General features: G+C 39.6%; 2 protein-coding genes across 4 annotated transcripts in view; both read left to right on the top strand.

The window, feature by feature from the left end:
* jph1a (junctophilin 1a) overlaps positions 1–5489 on the top strand; it is a 34479-nt gene extending 28990 nt beyond the window's left edge. The window contains exons 5-7 of the mRNA XM_085468513.1: positions 984–1717; positions 2635–2731; positions 2901–5489. Coding sequence (XP_085324639.1) covers positions 984–1717; positions 2635–2715 — 815 coding nt within the window. The 3' untranslated portion in view covers positions 2716–2731; positions 2901–5489. The remainder of the gene's footprint in view (positions 1–983; positions 1718–2634; positions 2732–2900) is intronic.
* Positions 5490–11845: 6356 nt separating this feature from the next.
* Positions 11846–16028, top strand: eloca (elongin C paralog a). 3 transcript variants are annotated; one of them, XM_085468511.1, is made up of 4 exons: positions 11846–11944; positions 12419–12445; positions 12588–12731; positions 15578–16028. In XM_085468511.1, the coding sequence occupies exons 2-4, from the start codon at positions 12442–12444 to the stop codon at positions 15766–15768; spliced, it is 339 nt and encodes a 112-aa protein (XP_085324637.1). In that variant the 5' UTR covers positions 11846–11944; positions 12419–12441; the 3' UTR covers positions 15769–16028. The 3 variants fall into 3 exon arrangements, with proteins under 3 accessions (XP_085324637.1, XP_085324636.1, XP_085324638.1); XM_085468510.1 differs by having other exon boundaries at positions 11847–11934; XM_085468512.1 differs by lacking the exon at positions 11846–11944 and adding an exon at positions 12135–12192.
* Positions 16029–16616: the final 588 nt, after the last annotated feature.

Genomic DNA, 16616 nt, shown 5'->3' with positions numbered 1-16616 from the left:
TTGCGTAATTGTTCCAAGAACTGATGAGTGGCAAATGAATGTTAACTCTTTGAGACTAAATCGTACTGTGCAAGCTTAATTGGTGTCAGGCATGTATGAGACAAGACTGATCTCTGAGATCAACCATTTTCCAGCTCAGTGAGTCTGTGCTGAACGAGTCAACGTGCAGATAGAGCATAACAGCCAAATTTTTTTTTCTATAACTCCTTTATTTATTTCTATCATATGGAATGCAGAGAATCATTTTCTGCTCATACCGCCTGATATACTTCAAACAAAGCAACATTATCCCTCCTCTTAGTCACTCTGACACCATCTAATTCAGGCGAAGGGGAGAAAAACAGGCGAACAAAGAGCTTAATGTCTCTAATAAATGTTAATTCAGCAGGAGAACAGAAGGGACAGATAAGGTGCCACTTTACCCACATGCGAAATTACATTTACATTCAGCTATATTGTCTGCACGTTAAAAAGGATATTAGAGATTTCAACATCTACATAGTTGAAAGAGAAGTTTTCATTTAGTCTCAAAGTCCGTTAGCGTCCACTAACCCAGGCAGTCCAAAAGCTCTTTCTGTAGTAAAAGGAATGATCTTCCTCGCATCAAAGTGTGTCAGTGCTGTACCTCGGGGTCACCTCTCATTATCTGCGTGGCCATATTGGATGCTAAGAACTGAAAAGACTTTCCAGGAAAGCGACATACTGATAAAAGAGAATGACTGATGATGAAGATGAGCTTGCAGGGGAGGCTTTCTTTGTGAAATGGTGTTTGTGACCTTGCATTAATCAGTCCATTTCTTTCTGTCTCCCCGGGACCCTCTTTTCTAGGCTTTGCGGAGTTATTGAATTTCAATATAATGTTGATGAATATTTTATTTGAAAGTTTAACTGCGCTTGAGGGTAGATGTGGTTTAAATTTCATCTGTGTGTTGAAGGCAAACAGTATGTCACGTTAATGCGTTTTACCTGTCTCCCCCATTCAGGTCCCGACTATGTAAAACAGCAGTTAAAGGAGCCAGTGGAGATTAAAGAGGTCCCTGTTGAAAAGAAGGACAGCTCTCCGAGAGATTCTCCCCACTTTTACCGAAAAGGCACAACGCCTCCCCACTCTCCTGCGACCAGCCCTGCAACCACACCGCCGCCCTCACCTCAATCCAGCAAGAAGAAAGGACAGCTCACCAACAACAGCACCAGCCGCAAAACCAGCAAAGAAGAAAAACCTTCCCGCAAGATTAGCAAAGAAGAGAAACTAAGTCAGAAGACCAGCAAGGATGAGCGGTCTAGTAGGAAGCTGAGTAAAGAAGAACGGCAGCCTGTCACCGATGGGCCCAAAGCTTCTCAGGCCCAAATCGAAGCTCCACCTAAACCCACTAAAGTTCAGCAACCCACCCCAGCATCTGTGCCCCCTTCACAGCCTCCTGCAATTCCAGTCAATGGCCAGCTCCACACTGAATATCACAGTTACTACGTCAAGGCCCCTACAAGGGTCCCTCCACCCCCAGAACCTGAGGATCCAGAAGAAGAGCCTAGTGCCCTGGCTTTGGCACGTATGCCCCCACAACCCCCTAGATCTTTTAGTACACCTACTCCTAAGGCAGCATCTATACGGGAGAGCAAGAGCGACCAGAAACTCAGGAAGCAGGATTCTCTAAAGCCAAAGAGCCTCGCAGACACAAAGAAAGCAAGCATGGAAATTGCAGAAAGCACGGAAGAAACAGTAAGTGACAGGATGGGAAAGTGTGTGTTAAAGCAAAGGTTTTGGAAAAATATCTGACTTAAACACACATTTGTGCTTTTTTGCTGAAAGTTGTGTTGTAAATGAGAAGCTACACCCAGTAGTGGATTAGCTTAGTTTAGCACAAAGGTGGGACACAAACACATATCTCATTAACCAATTTTCTGTCTAAAGCAGGTTTAAATATCAGACTCATTCTAGGTAGCTTCTGGAGTAGTTGTCTGATGACTAATTCCAGTTGAAAGTATGAAATAATCACTGATTACCCAAACTTTTAATCTTGTATTGTACTAAGCTAGAACTATAAATCTGAACTGCAACAACGCTTTGAAAGATAAAGGTAGCGTGATACCCTCAATACCACTTTTTCTTTGTATTTTATTGATTCAAATTCATGTTTTGACTTTGAAACATGGCCTGTATATAAAAGATGGATGTCTGCAAACGCGAAAGAGGATGAAATTTTGGAACTTGGAAACTGCAATATGACAGTTTTTCTTCCCACATGAGTTGATGACTTTATGACTTGAATAAACATTTACCTAGGAGTTGATGAGCTCAATTGCTAGTTTAAAGTCTTATTTAATACAGCATGACGTTCATTTAATACTTGTGTAAATCATTTAAAATAAAATAGATGCTAAATCAGGATGTGCTTTAGGGTAGACTTTCCTGGATTTTTTAAAACTTTTTCATTTATGTCACTTGTGACATTTGGTTTGAAAAGTCTTAAATGTCCACAATGCTAGACTCTAGGCTCAGTGAATCAGTGGGTGGTGTCATGGTAGCAACGCCATCTTTTATATACAGGGATGCTAACACGTTACACGTTGAGGTCTCATTACAGTACATTTGATTCCCTACTGTACGATTTTTATATATTTTGTCATTTTTTGCAGGGTCCTAACTCAATCCTTGTTGCTATGGTAATGCTGTTGAATATTGGCCTCGCAATTATATTTGTCCATTTTCTGACATGATGATGCTGTGTCTCAGGTAAGCGGATTTACTGTATTGTTTCATCCCATATTTGCTCTCCAACAGAAATCAATGATCACAGCATGAATTAATGTCTCGTCTCCTTGATGCGCCTCAGCGTGCATCTGAAATGTGACAGGGCTCAATTAAATCCAGAAAGTTACAAACAAACTGTCTTATGTTCCAGCGGAACCATGGCAACTGGTACAGTTGCATCGTCGGCCTTGAAACATGAAAACGCCGCCAGTGAAACACGGGGATGGCCAAAGGAATCAGCATGAAACCGAAGAGAATCGAGAGGAAGGCAACGATAACACCAACCTGACACTGGCCTTGTTAGGGGCCAGCCCCGTGAATTAGCACTCCTTTGGCTTCTCTAAAAGCTAAAGTGAAATGTTGTGTCTAGTGCGATAAAGAAAATGTTTAAAAATTGCAACCAAACATACGCAATCTAAAAAAAAAATATACATAAAATGAAAAAAAAAAGAAGACGTAATTGAAACCCACACATGTGCTGATCCAAGCACAGGTCTCTGTAGCCCACTTCCACTGCCTTGGCAGCGATAGCAGTGGGCTGACGGACTGTGCTGGAAGAGTGTGGAGATGCACTTTTAGATGACGGGAGCAAACAGCTGCCTTTCTATTTTGCCATCTGACGTTTTGATGGGGAGATGTGAGCCCGGCTCGAGGGTTGGGGGAAGGGGTTGAAGAGGGGGGAACGGTCGCAGCAGGAGTGCGCTTTGGGTGTTTGGAGAGTTTTCTGGGGTTCTAGCCACTCTTGCAAGAGGAAAGTGGGCATGGCCGCTGCCAGCAGTCAGTGCTAGCACGGTCACTAGCCAGTCTTACTCTGTTAACCCAAACATCACTGCACCTTTCTCAAGCTCCGTCCTTTGTGATCCAGGATACACTGCTTTGAAACACTCCCCGTGCATGGTACAGTTTTGAACACTTTGTTTTTCTTTCTTTTTTGTTCTAACGTAGTTTTTTGTTCATAGATGTTCTATCAATGTTGGTTACCTGCCGTCATTTGCTTGTAGAAATCTGTTCTCTTCTCAGAACTAATAAATACATTTTGCTTTCCCTTTGTTCATTTCCAACAATTGAGCTGTAATTTGACGTTACACAACCACGTAACTGAAAGTGCAATATGTTTATACTTTCAAAAGGTTCGAGTATGGCCATTATGAACATCCTTTTTTATTTCCATTTATTTTGTGAGACTCGCATCTTTTTAATAGGCTGGTTTTGAGAGAAGTGGTAATTGACAGCAGTCATTATGATTAGGAAAGCAGTACTTTAGAAGCTCGCTCACTCTGAGGGTAACAAATGTCTTATTTATGAAATCGGAAGGAAAATTATTTCATTGTACACGCGTAGACCATTTAGCTTGGATTTCGTCACTATTCTTTGCTTTCACTATACCGATAAGATGCAAAAACGCAGCTCGCACAGCTGCTTGTGTAAGCCCAGAAATGCTTGCTTGCTTGCTTGCTTATGAGACTGGATCGAGACAGTTTTGTGGACAGTTTATTCAGGTCAAGGCCATGGGGAATGTGGCTGCAGGGAGAAGAGAGATGCCTTCAAAAGTCTTTAACAGTACTACTGTTTACCTCAAAAATGATGAGGAAGCGGGGGGGAGGGAAAGAAATGCCATCCTTGTCTTAACTTTGTTGTATGTGGGAAATACTCTGACTGTTGTCATCACCTGAACCATGCTTTTAACTTGCCTCATCGTAGCTGCTTGTAGTCTTTGTTGCAGGTATGGCATGAGTTTCTTTGATTTTCAAAGTGGTTATTTATATACGGCGGACATTTACTGTCACCTGTACCAAGATTAATTATTTATTCATTGTATAGCTGATGTGTTTGTGAACACTGGTCATCACAGAAAGGGCTTTAAAATGTCTAGATTTTCTTTAATGCGGTCCTTTTTTTTCTTGGTAGGTCAACTTTACTATAATGTCTCTTATGAAACTAGTTGAGCGCTCATCCTCCACTAAGGCCAGCAGCCTGTTTCACAGTTTTAAAGGAAGTGATCCAACCTGCACCAAAAATTCAATAAATTCTTCCTTTGCCCATAGTCCACCTCTCCACCACGTTTCATGAAAATTGGCCTCAGTAGTTATTGCATAACGTTGCTGGCAAACACACAAATGGTATCCATCACATCCTTCTGCCTTGGTGGAGGAATGAGTAGCACGTTACTTTTCGAGAACGCTTCAACCAGTTTGATGTTTGCAAACCGTCCACAGAACTACTGAAAAACTAACTACTGACATTTATTTAAAGAAAACTATGGTGTAGACAAATAAAGGTTAAGGCTGGAGTTTCAGAGGGTTTACCTGAACAGTCTGTTTATGGGATATTTTTTGAATTGCAACATTGCATGTTAGAGACATTTATATAGATTATTATATACTATTTATAAGGATTTTTACAGAGCACAATCCAGAATCTGGTATGAGTTGGTATTTTTCTAACAATTTGCACACCTATTTTGACAATGAATATAACTTGTTTGTAATTGGTAATGTAATGCACATATGATAATGTTTGACAGTGGAAAAAAAATTCTTTATTTCTAATTGGATGTACTGTATGTACCATTGGGGATGTGGAAAGCAGATGTATTTGTTTGAGTATTTTAGGAAATAAAAAGAAACTGTGGGAGACTTTTGATATCGCAAGGTTCATATTACCCCACTGATTTGTGCAAAGTCTTTGGAGATGAAGTTATGTGTATAACAATAAAGATGTTATGCCTTGTTAAACAACATTATGCTTTCTTCTTGTATTTTGATCCTCGTTTACCATTCAGTTCACCTTTCAGGTATCATGGTATACACTCAGTGCTATCCCTAAACTGGGATAGCACCATCTCCGGGGTTCACAGAGAATGGTCCAAAGATGTGAAAATATCGACTTAGCAGCCGCTCCTTGGGTAAAAAGGCCTTGTTGAGGCCATGGATCAGAGAAGAATGGCTAGTAACTAAAAAAAAAAAAGCTTCGTAGGGGATCACCAAAACTGTACAGTAGAAGATTGGAAAGATGTTGCCTGGTCTGATGAGCTTCGATTTCTGCTGTGACATTCAAATGGTAGGGTCAAAACAACATGGAAGCATAGATTCATCCTGCCCTCCTGACCATGTCTACTTTTATGACCACAGTGTACCCATCTTCTGAAAGCTGCTTCAAGCAGGATAACACCCGACAAAGCTCAGATCATCTCAAACTTTCTTGAACATGACAGTGAGCTCGCTGTGCTCAAATGGCCTCCACTAGTCACCAGATGTCAATCCACATTTGAGCACCTTTCAGATGTGATGGAACAGGAGACGGCCATCGTGCATGTGCAGCTGACCAATCAGCAGCAACTGTGTGATGCAAGCATGTCAATATGGACCGGAATCTCTGAGGAATGTTTCCAGCACCTTGTTGAATCTATGCCATGGAGAATTAAGGTGGTTAAGAAGGCAAAACAGGATCAAACCTGATACCAAATGAAATGGCTGGTAAGTATATTATAGAGGACAGCATACATGCAACACAAGTAATTCCAAATAAAATCAACAGATAGATTGTTGTGGCTCAATGGGGAGATCGTGGCTCAAGAGTTGGGAGTTCGCCTTGTAATCGGAAGGTTGCCGGTTCGAGCCCCGGCTTGGACAGTCTCGGTCGTTGTGTCCTTGGGCAAGACACTTCACCCGTTGCCTACTGGTGGTGGTCAGAGGGCCCGGTGGCGCCAGTGTCCGGCAGCCTCGCCTCTGTCAGTGCGCCCCAGGGTGGCTGTGGCTACATTGTAGCTTGCCATCACCAGTGTGTGAATGTGTGTGTGAATGGGTGGATGACAGGTTGTGTAAAGCGCTTTGGGGTCCTTAGGGACTAGAAAAGCGCTATACAAATACAGGCCATTTACCATTTCATTGGAAGGATACAAGGATTTCTACTTGTCTTGTAAAAATGTTTTAAATTCTAGTCTCATGTTCACTCCTACCTATATCCATGCAACAGTGACCTCATGTTGACCTTCTGATAATGAGATCCAGGGGGGAAAACACCAGGCACGAAATCAAAGTATCTTAGTCAGGGTCTCACATTAGCTGTTCAGAAGCACGCAGGTGCCCCAGTTTGTCTCGAGTCAGTTTATACTGTTTCCACCACTGATCAGCCCTGGATTAGTGTCATGTTACGCCAGCAGGGGCACCTGCCTGGAATCAGCAACACCATGTCGTTGCACTTGCTGTGGTCTCTGCCCTGACTCCAAGAGAAAAAAGCAAAACTGGGAGATTATTTCTTTTGTTTTTAATTTTATGGTTTTACGGTGTCGTATTGCTGTTCAGACTGTGTCCCTCTGGAATATTCTGGAGGGTATATATTCCTGGCAACTAAAACCCCTATGTGAAGCAGAACTTGTCAGTAATAGTATAGAATATCTCTGTTACTATTCTAATAAGGCAGAGCAAGTGGGACAAGATTTGGTTGCACAGGCTGAGTTGGACAAATATAAACCAAAACCTTATAAGCATATCGTACCTTCTTATAGAGGCCATTTAACAAAATTCTTTGACAGCTATAATTTTGAACCAGGGTGGAGATTCTACACCCAGTTTAGTGGGCGTGAGGTGAGTGTGCCACTCAGTATGGGAGAGCAGAGAAAATACATAAGCAGACACCTGACATACATTTTTCCCCTTATATTTAGCCTTTCTAAAACAATATTTATACAGTGCTTATAATTATGTTCTAAACAGGTAGCCTTAATAGAAACTAAGGACTTGGGTAGCAAATTGAAATTTGCTGCCGATTGGTCAAACAAACTGAGACCAAGCCTCCACCTTCAGAGCAAAAAGCAACTCAGTTCTAAAATTGGATTAATGCTAGTAAGCAGTGAGGAGATATCAGTGGGCAGCGTTTTTCAGAAGTGTTGCTAAGACATCAGTATTAAGCAGATCCCCTTTCCATGCTTGGCATTGCTTGCCTTGCTTAGCATCACCTCATCTGTTCCTCATATTTACACAAACAGAACCAAATAGCAGTTATCAAACTGTAAACCTGTCACTTTTAAGTAAACAATTACCTGCATTATTTAAACACGCAGCAGATTCTTTTTTCACTTGTCGAGCCTCAATGTGCCACTTCTTTGGGACCCTAAGAGAGCAACGCATGCCATTTAAGCACAAGGACCTCCATGTCCTGTTTATTTAGTGACATGTGAGTCATGGTGAAGGTTTTATCACAGGGGTCTGTAGGGTGAGTCATAATAGTTCAAACAAGCAAGCCTCAACACAACGCATTAGCCTCAAGCTACTCAAAGTAAATGGTTGTCACATCCACTTATCTGTCTGCTGAAGCTTTCATTGTGCGTGAACTACATTAAATAAATATATAAACTTGAGGCAAGCCAGAAAAGACTTCTCAAAGATTTGGAGGATGCTATTTTTCCTCATGCATTATTTGCTGCGAATGGCTTCGTCTTAACGGATGCATAAGTTGCCAGGAGTGTACCATTAATGAATGGCTCGTGATAATTGTGCTTCACTGACTCGGAGCGCATTGTTTCATCCTACTGCTTTCACCATTAGCTGCAATTTTCAAAGGCATTTTGGCTGAATACTACTATGTCAGCACCTATTTCTCCTCAACCCATTTGTTTGATCAACAGCTCTACCTGCTCAACTATTTATCAAAGGAGCACATAAGAGGACCCCACCACCGTACAAGGTAAACAAAGACAGGATATCAAAAGCGGCACTTTGCCACATATGATACTTTACATTCTCACTAATTTTCTGGTAAATCAAATTACACAAACACAGTTATTGTGGAAGAAATAGAAACAAATCCTTTTATATAAAAAGTTCATATACAATTTTTATTTCATGGATTTTAAGACTTTTTAAACAATTAGCATAAATTGATATTGAGATGCTTCTGTTTTGAACCATGTCATGGGCTGCTGATGCTGAGCTTCATGGGATTAAGACCAACATGAGAAGTGCAGGGCGCTGTGGCTGGCTGCAGGCTAAAGGAACAGTACACTCAGATTCACTGTGACAAGACTCCCCTTCTTTTCACTGAAGAAGAATTGCCCAAAGACATTCATCCCCCATCTTTCCCTATCATGACTATAATGCTGACCTGGTTTCATTCAGGGCTTCTCTACCAAGGCCATTGTACTGCTCCTAAAATGGTCCTAATGTATTTACATATGACCAACCGATGTGGAATTAAAACTGTGGTATAAAGAAGAGGAAATTGTGTGTGCTGGTAAATATAGACAAGTGAGACAGAGTCTTCCCACAACACCATATCCACTTTTGCCATTTATCATTAATGATGGAAAAATCAGCAGATAAATGTTTAAAGTACGCCCACTATTGTCATTTCCATATGCATATTTTCTTTATTGGACTTCATTAGAGTAGCATTGAATTATTCACAGTTCAAACTCATTTTTAATTATCTTATACTCAACTTTGGTGTGGCCACTCAGTTGAAGATCTGTCTGAAAAAAGGCAAGCGGAGCAGAATAAAAAGATGAACTGATCATTTAGAGCACTCCGACATTTGTGCTTTTGCCTCATTTGGATTAATTGTACATGCACTTACACTGTTATTTGAAACTTTGACCGTGTTTACACTACTATGCAAAAGTTTTGAGTCACCCCTCACTTCTTTATATTTAACTTCTAAGAAGCCAGACTTTCTTTTTAATATTTTAATGTGATCTTGAGCAATGGTTCCCCAGGCTGTTTGGAAGGCTTTGAAGGTTATTCTTGGACATTGGCTGGTTTTCCTGATTTTCAGTGCAGTTCTTGTACCTGAACATTTTCAGAAGAATGTTTTTTAAGCCACTTAGCACTGACCTGTGAATCATGCAAGAATATAAATGGTACAAAACTCAAGGGGTGAACCATTGTTGTTTCACATAACAGACTATTTAGCAAAGAACCAATTTTAAACTGTATTTTTAGTCAATTTGTTGATAGCAGTCTCTCACAAAAACACACTGCTTATTCCCATTTCTTTAGTCGATTTTATTAAAAATGGCAAATGTAACACAGTTTGAAGGGTATAAAGTATTTTTGCACCAACAAGGTGATTCACAAAGCACTATTAGCTTAAAAACTAAGGAAACTGTTCTTAAGAAATGGGAATAAAATCCAACAAAGACCCGAGAGACACATCTGGCCCTTTAGTTTATCCATCCACTATTCACTGAAGCTTCATAAGAAATGGCCTCAGTGGAAAATTGGCTGTGAAGAAGCCATTCTTAAGGAAGAAAAACAAGGAGGAAATGCTGAGGTATGCCGAATTTTACAAGAACTTGACTGAAAATCAACGCCAACAGGTCTTTTGGAGTTATGAATTAAACCTGACATGGCTTGAAAATGATTCGAAGCACAAAAGCATGCCTTGATAGGAAAAGTCTGGAGAACTATTCCTGAAGACTACTTCAAGAAATAACAAGAAAGCTTCCTCAACAGAGTTGGCTGTGTTGAAGAAAAAAGCTGTATTTCAAGGTTGTTAGAATTACACAAACTCAGATTTTGCCTTATATACTGTATTTCCATGTATGTTTCCATTTTTCAATAAATAGCTGCAGCCGTTTCTCATTTTCCTAGAAAAATACAAAGAAATAATTGGTGGCTCAAGTTTTTCCATAGCACCAGAGGTGGGTACAAGAAAGTGTGATCTGTATAGAGTTCAGTTGTCACAGGGATGAATGGTATCACTGCACATGACACGAGTGTTTGCATGTGTTCTGCATGTTTGTGTGGTTTAAGGAAGCCCTGTTGTAAGGGCCCACAGCAGCCTCCCCAAAATAGAGCCGAGAGCAGCTGCAGCCGGGTGGGTCGTATCAGAGGGACATCAAAGAGGCCGCCGCCACCCGCCCTCTCTGATCATAAGCACTAATGGTGTAATGGGGGACTGGAAGGTCAGTGATTGTTTTTGGTTGTGTGTCTGTGTATGTAAGAGAGAGAGAGAGAGAGAGAGAGAGAGAGAGAGAGAGAGAGAGGGAGGGAGAGAAAGAAAGTCAACAGGCAACAAAGGTGATAGAACCTTCTGGAGCACAAAGCAACAGCATATAATCCTTGCAACAAAAAATAAATATCAGATTTGGTGTTGCCTCTTCGCTGATATCTATGGCAGAACCCAGCACAGCCAATTATAAATAACTGGCTTGGAAAATAGATTCCTTCTCCCACTGGTGAGTGAACTCTGGATCCCTAGATATCAGAATAAGTGGGAAAAAGTATATCACAGTCCCACAATATTATCTGTAAGGAACATACACTTCATCACTCTTGCATCAAACTGTACAGTTTCCAGGCATGCTCAGTATACTACTCTTAGTGTCCCAGCTCAGATAACTCTGCGTCGATTTGTGAGCCTCAGATTTCAACAGTCATCACTTTTCCTGCATGAAGACCTCCAGGCAGAGAGGTCCAGGCAAAGACACAGTCTGAATCTGAGCGTACGACATCCCATTTGCTGTAATGTTGTCCTTATGTATTCGATATTCTTATGATATTTTGTATTCTTATAATATTTTGTACTGGCTGGACTTCAGAAGATATAAAAGCACAGAGTACATGTCTCCCCCGCCTCTTCTTTCTTGAATCCAGATTTATGGCCCTATAAAATGTCTCTGTCATGTCCAATCAACACCTGCTGTCGCTCGTCACAAACCCAGTGGAAATAGTCGGAGAGGTTAAGCTTGAACACAGGCGCTCTCTATAGGATTAACAAGGCATTAACCCGTAAACCAATTTTAGTCATCTGAGCTCTTGATAAAATAATAATAATAATAATAATAATAATAATAATAATAATAATAATGATAAAATACAATAAAAACCCAGAAAATGTCTTACTTCTTCTGCTTATTTAGCCTTATCTGTTTACCTTAATGTATTATTTCGATATGCTGACTCATATACAATAGCGGACAGTTGAACGCTCATTATCCTGACACGTATTTTGTGATCGTAGAAGACAATATTTTATTTTTTAAAAAGAAAAGGTTTCTAGCCATAGTAATATGAATATTATTATTTATTTATTTTATACACATAACTGGCAAAGAGCCGGGGAGGTTTCTTTTTCGACTCTGCGGAAGAAATTTACTGCGGACGTGTGTTCGCCCATACTGGTTCCGGGTTTCAACATCCTGTTAGCTAACGTTAGCTGAAACACAATCTTCTCTACGCTATAAGGTACATAGTGGTAAGAATCCGTGTATCTTTTCCGTTACGTGATTTTATGTATTGCCGTATGTCAAAGTCAACTATGTGGTTTAAGTTTTACATTGTGAAGAAGCGGTAAAATAAAAAAGCTATATCAATTTTTTGGAAAGGTTTTAGCAGGCTAGCCAGAGTTGACTAACCCTGACGGCTGCTTACACGTATGATAGAGGAATAAATTCACAGCCATTGCTGTGTAATTTAGATATGATGGATGAAGAGGATTTACAGGTGAAGATGTTCATATATCTCTGAAAGGAAGCTAGCTTTGTTTTAACGGGCCTAACTTTACGCGGCGTTTGTGATAAATCATATTCGACGGGATAGCCAGCGTTAACATTTAACAACCTGCAGTTTGACAAACACAGTGGCAACCGTTGTGTAATCTAGCCGATTAAATGTTGAGTTGCAAGTTATGCCCCAAAAAGAGTGATGTTTTAATGTTTTTCCTTTTCAGGATTAAAGAAATCCCGGAACAACATGGGTGAGTGATGGCTAGAAATCCACAATTCCCATTTGTCCACATTAAAGTAGCCACACTGAGGTCTCATTTCTTCGTCCCTCTTCAGTAGCTGTTGTCGTACACCTGTTTAAAATTGTTGGTTGTCATCTCTGTTACTTCACAGATGGTGAAGAGAGAACCTATGGTGGCTGCGAAGGGCCAGATGCCATGTATGTGAAGCTGATCTCGTCAGATGGCCACGAGTTCATTGTGAAACGAGAACATGCCTTGACATCTGGGACTATCAAAGCCATGTTAAGCGGGCCAGGTGAGAATTCAGACAATGACATTGTTATAAAGGAGCAAATTTAACTTTTTAACTTGAATGATTTGTAATCTAATGTTATCATACACACATACATTCATTGGTCATGCTCTCCAGTAATTTTGTTGCACTTTGAAGGTCATGCCAGTTTTTTTTTTTTTCCAGTGGTAGCTTGTTTCTGCCAATCTGCTTAAAAAAAACGAAACTAAAAAAAATTTTGTGTGTGAATTTTGAGGTGTTTTCTTAGTGTTTTGAGTTAGTCTCTGACCAATGCTAACCTGTAGCGCAGCCCCAATTGGATTGCTGTCCACTTTAATCCAGTGTGAGTAGTTATTTGGAATTTGGAACCAAATGTATTTAAACACTGAAGAACATAACGTTTGTTTTGCTGCTGTTTTTACTGGAGGCTTTTAAAAAAAAAATCTTTTTGCAATTAAAAAAAACCCCACATATAGAAATCCCATTGTAGTACCTCAACCACATGATCATCATGTGAACTATTATTTGACTAATTTTGTTAGAGGGTGTGTGAGGTTCTGTATAAGATGTGCATAGTGGTGCTTGTAGAAGATGGTGTTATTGCTTTCAGTCAGGTTAATTCTGTTTCTCCAGTTGATGGCACTGTGCTCCCCCTTTGTTAGCAATACTATTAATAGGATTTCATTGGTGCAAATGCCATTATTCATTGCCTCATTTATCCCTGATCAAAAATATCTTTGTAGGTGCATATAATTACAATTAATTGGACAGTTTAATGCTTTTTAAAATTAATTATTGTTATCAATATCCATTATATGGTCTGTTTTCCAATTAACTTGTAAATATTTTTGCCCAACTTTACTTGATTACCTATCCTGCTCTGATCATCATGCAGAATTCTGTTTATTGGCTCCATCTAGGGGTGGGCAATATAAACGATATACGATAGAAACGATATAAATTTGGCCAACGATAGAGATTTTGACTATACCGCTCTACCGCGATAGTGCATGTTGATGATGTCAACATGCGCCTCTTTTGGTCAAAAGCATTGCAGCGGCTACAACCATTATCATCTGCAAATTATGCCGGGCGACAGTAATCGCAAAGAGATGAAGCACTTTTGAAATATGGGGAAAGCCAAAAACTGAGCTTCCACCACTTCCATACCATTGATTCATTAATGTTGAATTCTCTGGCAGCTGTTTTATTCCCATGTTGTTGCAGTATATTAATAACTAACCTCGTATTGTGGATGAATTATCTGAGTTGTTCTCCTGACTGAAGTTTGGCCCGTGTATAGCATCCTGCCTTGCGATTGCATGTGTCCCTAACCACCAGAATCCCTCACGTTAACTTTCATCGAGTGGAAAAAAGTTGGTGTTCATCCTCCAGTTTCACTGTGCTAATGTTATGCTAACATAGCTGTGTCGCTAGCGATCACGTAGCACAACATTATATAACATTATATTCAAAAATCTCTCAGTCAGAACATGTTTAGGTGGAAACTAGTGAGCTAACTTCCTGCTAACTTCTAGCTCCATTAAATTTAAATAAATTCTGTTTTTATTGATGCCTGGATGTTAAACTTAATTGTTGCACCTGGTAAAGCAGCAACGCTGATCATTTTATTGAAGATGAATGAATTTTGACAGTTTTTAACTCTCAGTGTTCGTTTGACTTTGGGATCTGAAGCGGACGGAGATTTGGACCCAGATAATCTGCAAGGCTCCTGACTACAGCAGACCTAATGTTCTGACAGTCCATCAAGCAGTGTGGCTTCGTAGCTTACCAAAGTTGTACTAAAGCATTTTTTGACAGATTTCTGCACGCTGTGTATTACATAAAATCGGTTCGAGGTCAGTAAACACAACCAGAATTCATACATAAGGCGCACTCTCGATTTTTGAGAAAATTAAAGGATTTTTAGGGTGGAAAATACGTTATACAGAAAAAAAAAAAAAGAATATATCGCAGTATATATCGTTACCGCACATGGTTCAAATTGTACTGCGATATGGATTTTAGGTCATATCGCCCAGCCCTATTCCCTACCTCCTGATTTAAGAAATATCTCTTCCTTCTCTCTCTTTAAGTCCCAACTTAAAACTCACTTGTTCAAAATAGCTTAACCCACATAACCTCTCCACTCTGCTATTTTAAATTTATTTATGTCTTGTGCTTTTATGATTGTGTAAACTACTTGCTTTTATGTTGCTTTTTATTCTACTGTGTACAGTGACCTTGAGTGTTTTAAAAGGCGCTTTCAAATAAAATGTAGTAATATTATTATTATTATTATTATTACTACTACTACTACTACTTGGGCCAGCACACTGGGAAGCTTTCAGAATACTTTTTTGGTTAATAAGGTGTTTTTAGGTGTTATGCTCAGTGCAAGACTTAAATTTATGTTGAAGCTCTTTACTTGACACTGTAGGCTGATGTGCACCTTAACAGAAAAGTAACTACAGTGGCATAGACATGAACCACTGTGATAGGGCTGTTTGGTAGCAGTATCCGGTGTAAACACATTAGCAGGATAATACCTCAGTAATTGTATCTAGCTTGTTCATTATGCTATTCCAGTAGCATCAGTGCAAAGACATGCTGTTTTTCTTTTTTTCATAAGTCTAGCAATATGTTTATAGATTCAGTTGGCTCCGATATCGTTTCTCCTTTCACAGTTTCTGTAAAAGTAACTGTTTAGTTCCAGATTCATCAAATCCATGACCAATATTAAGAGTTTTGCTCACGATGGCAGAGCAATGGCAGAAATTCAACACAGCCCTATAAATTAAGCTTACATCATTGAGGAAATCCCTGTATATGTTCTTTTAATGTATGAACATGATATTGTCTATCTGCAGGACAATTTGCTGAGAATGAAACCAACGAAGTGAATTTCAGAGAGATTCCATCTCACGTCCTCTCCAAGGTCTGCATGTATTTCACCTACAAGGTCCGTTACACCAACAGCTCCACAGAAATACCCGAATTCCCCATCGCGCCGGAGATCGCACTGGAACTACTCATGGCTGCTAACTTTTTGGATTGCTAAAGTTGCAAAGATAATGGAAAGAAAGCTTAAAACATTTTTAGTTGGTTTTTTTTCTTCTATTTTTGAGTATTTAACTTGTTTTGCTATTCACTTCATATGAAAAATAATCCTTTTTCTGTGGTTTGCTGTTGTTTCATTAGTATTAAAAGATGACATTTTAACATGTTAAATGGATATAGCAGAATGTGACAAATGTGGCCCCCCCCCCCCAGAAATCTCTCCTCACCACACCATCTTAATAAAGACGTATTTGGTGAGCACTTTGTTTCCAGTCTTTGGTACCTTGTGCCTCATGAAATGAAGTACCATCTCCACAATGAATATGCTTCCTATTTTTATTCTTTTTTGAAGTTTAAAAAAAAGATATTTGAGATAAAGGCAACAGTGGGGATGTTGTATACACTAAAACAGATAATTCAGTGTTTTGTTTTGCTTTTTCACATCAGTAGTTGGAGATCTACTAAAAGGGTTTAGTCTTTATACGGATCAGATAAGGATGTTTGGAAAATGAATGAACCTCAGATGTCTAATTTAATTAGCATGGCAATGCTGAAATAAAAATGTGTATTGAATCTGAAAATACTGCTTTTTTTTTTTTTACACTATCATAGGAGAACTGCAGTAACTGCTGTGGTTTAAACACTCTTAACATACTTATCAAATAACTGAAAGGACTCACTGTGTGCTCGTACTGCTCCAGCGTGACACTGATTCATCAAGAAGTGAATTTATGACTGTAGGATAAAACAATTGGTACAGACTCCTTAAAGTCCCATAAAGTGGTATGACATAAGGGCTTTGTGTTGCATGTTATAGAAGAAATTTCCGTGTTCATAAAACAGTCAGTG

This window comes from Copadichromis virginalis, linkage group LG9, assembly GCF_057382275.1.
Source record: "Copadichromis virginalis isolate Kocher_CV1m ecotype Utaka linkage group LG9, C_Virginalis_male_GT1.1, whole genome shotgun sequence".
NCBI lineage: Eukaryota > Metazoa > Chordata > Actinopteri > Cichliformes > Cichlidae > Copadichromis > Copadichromis virginalis.
Note: the sequence above shows the minus strand (reverse complement) of the source record. Positions and strands in the feature narration are given on the sequence as shown.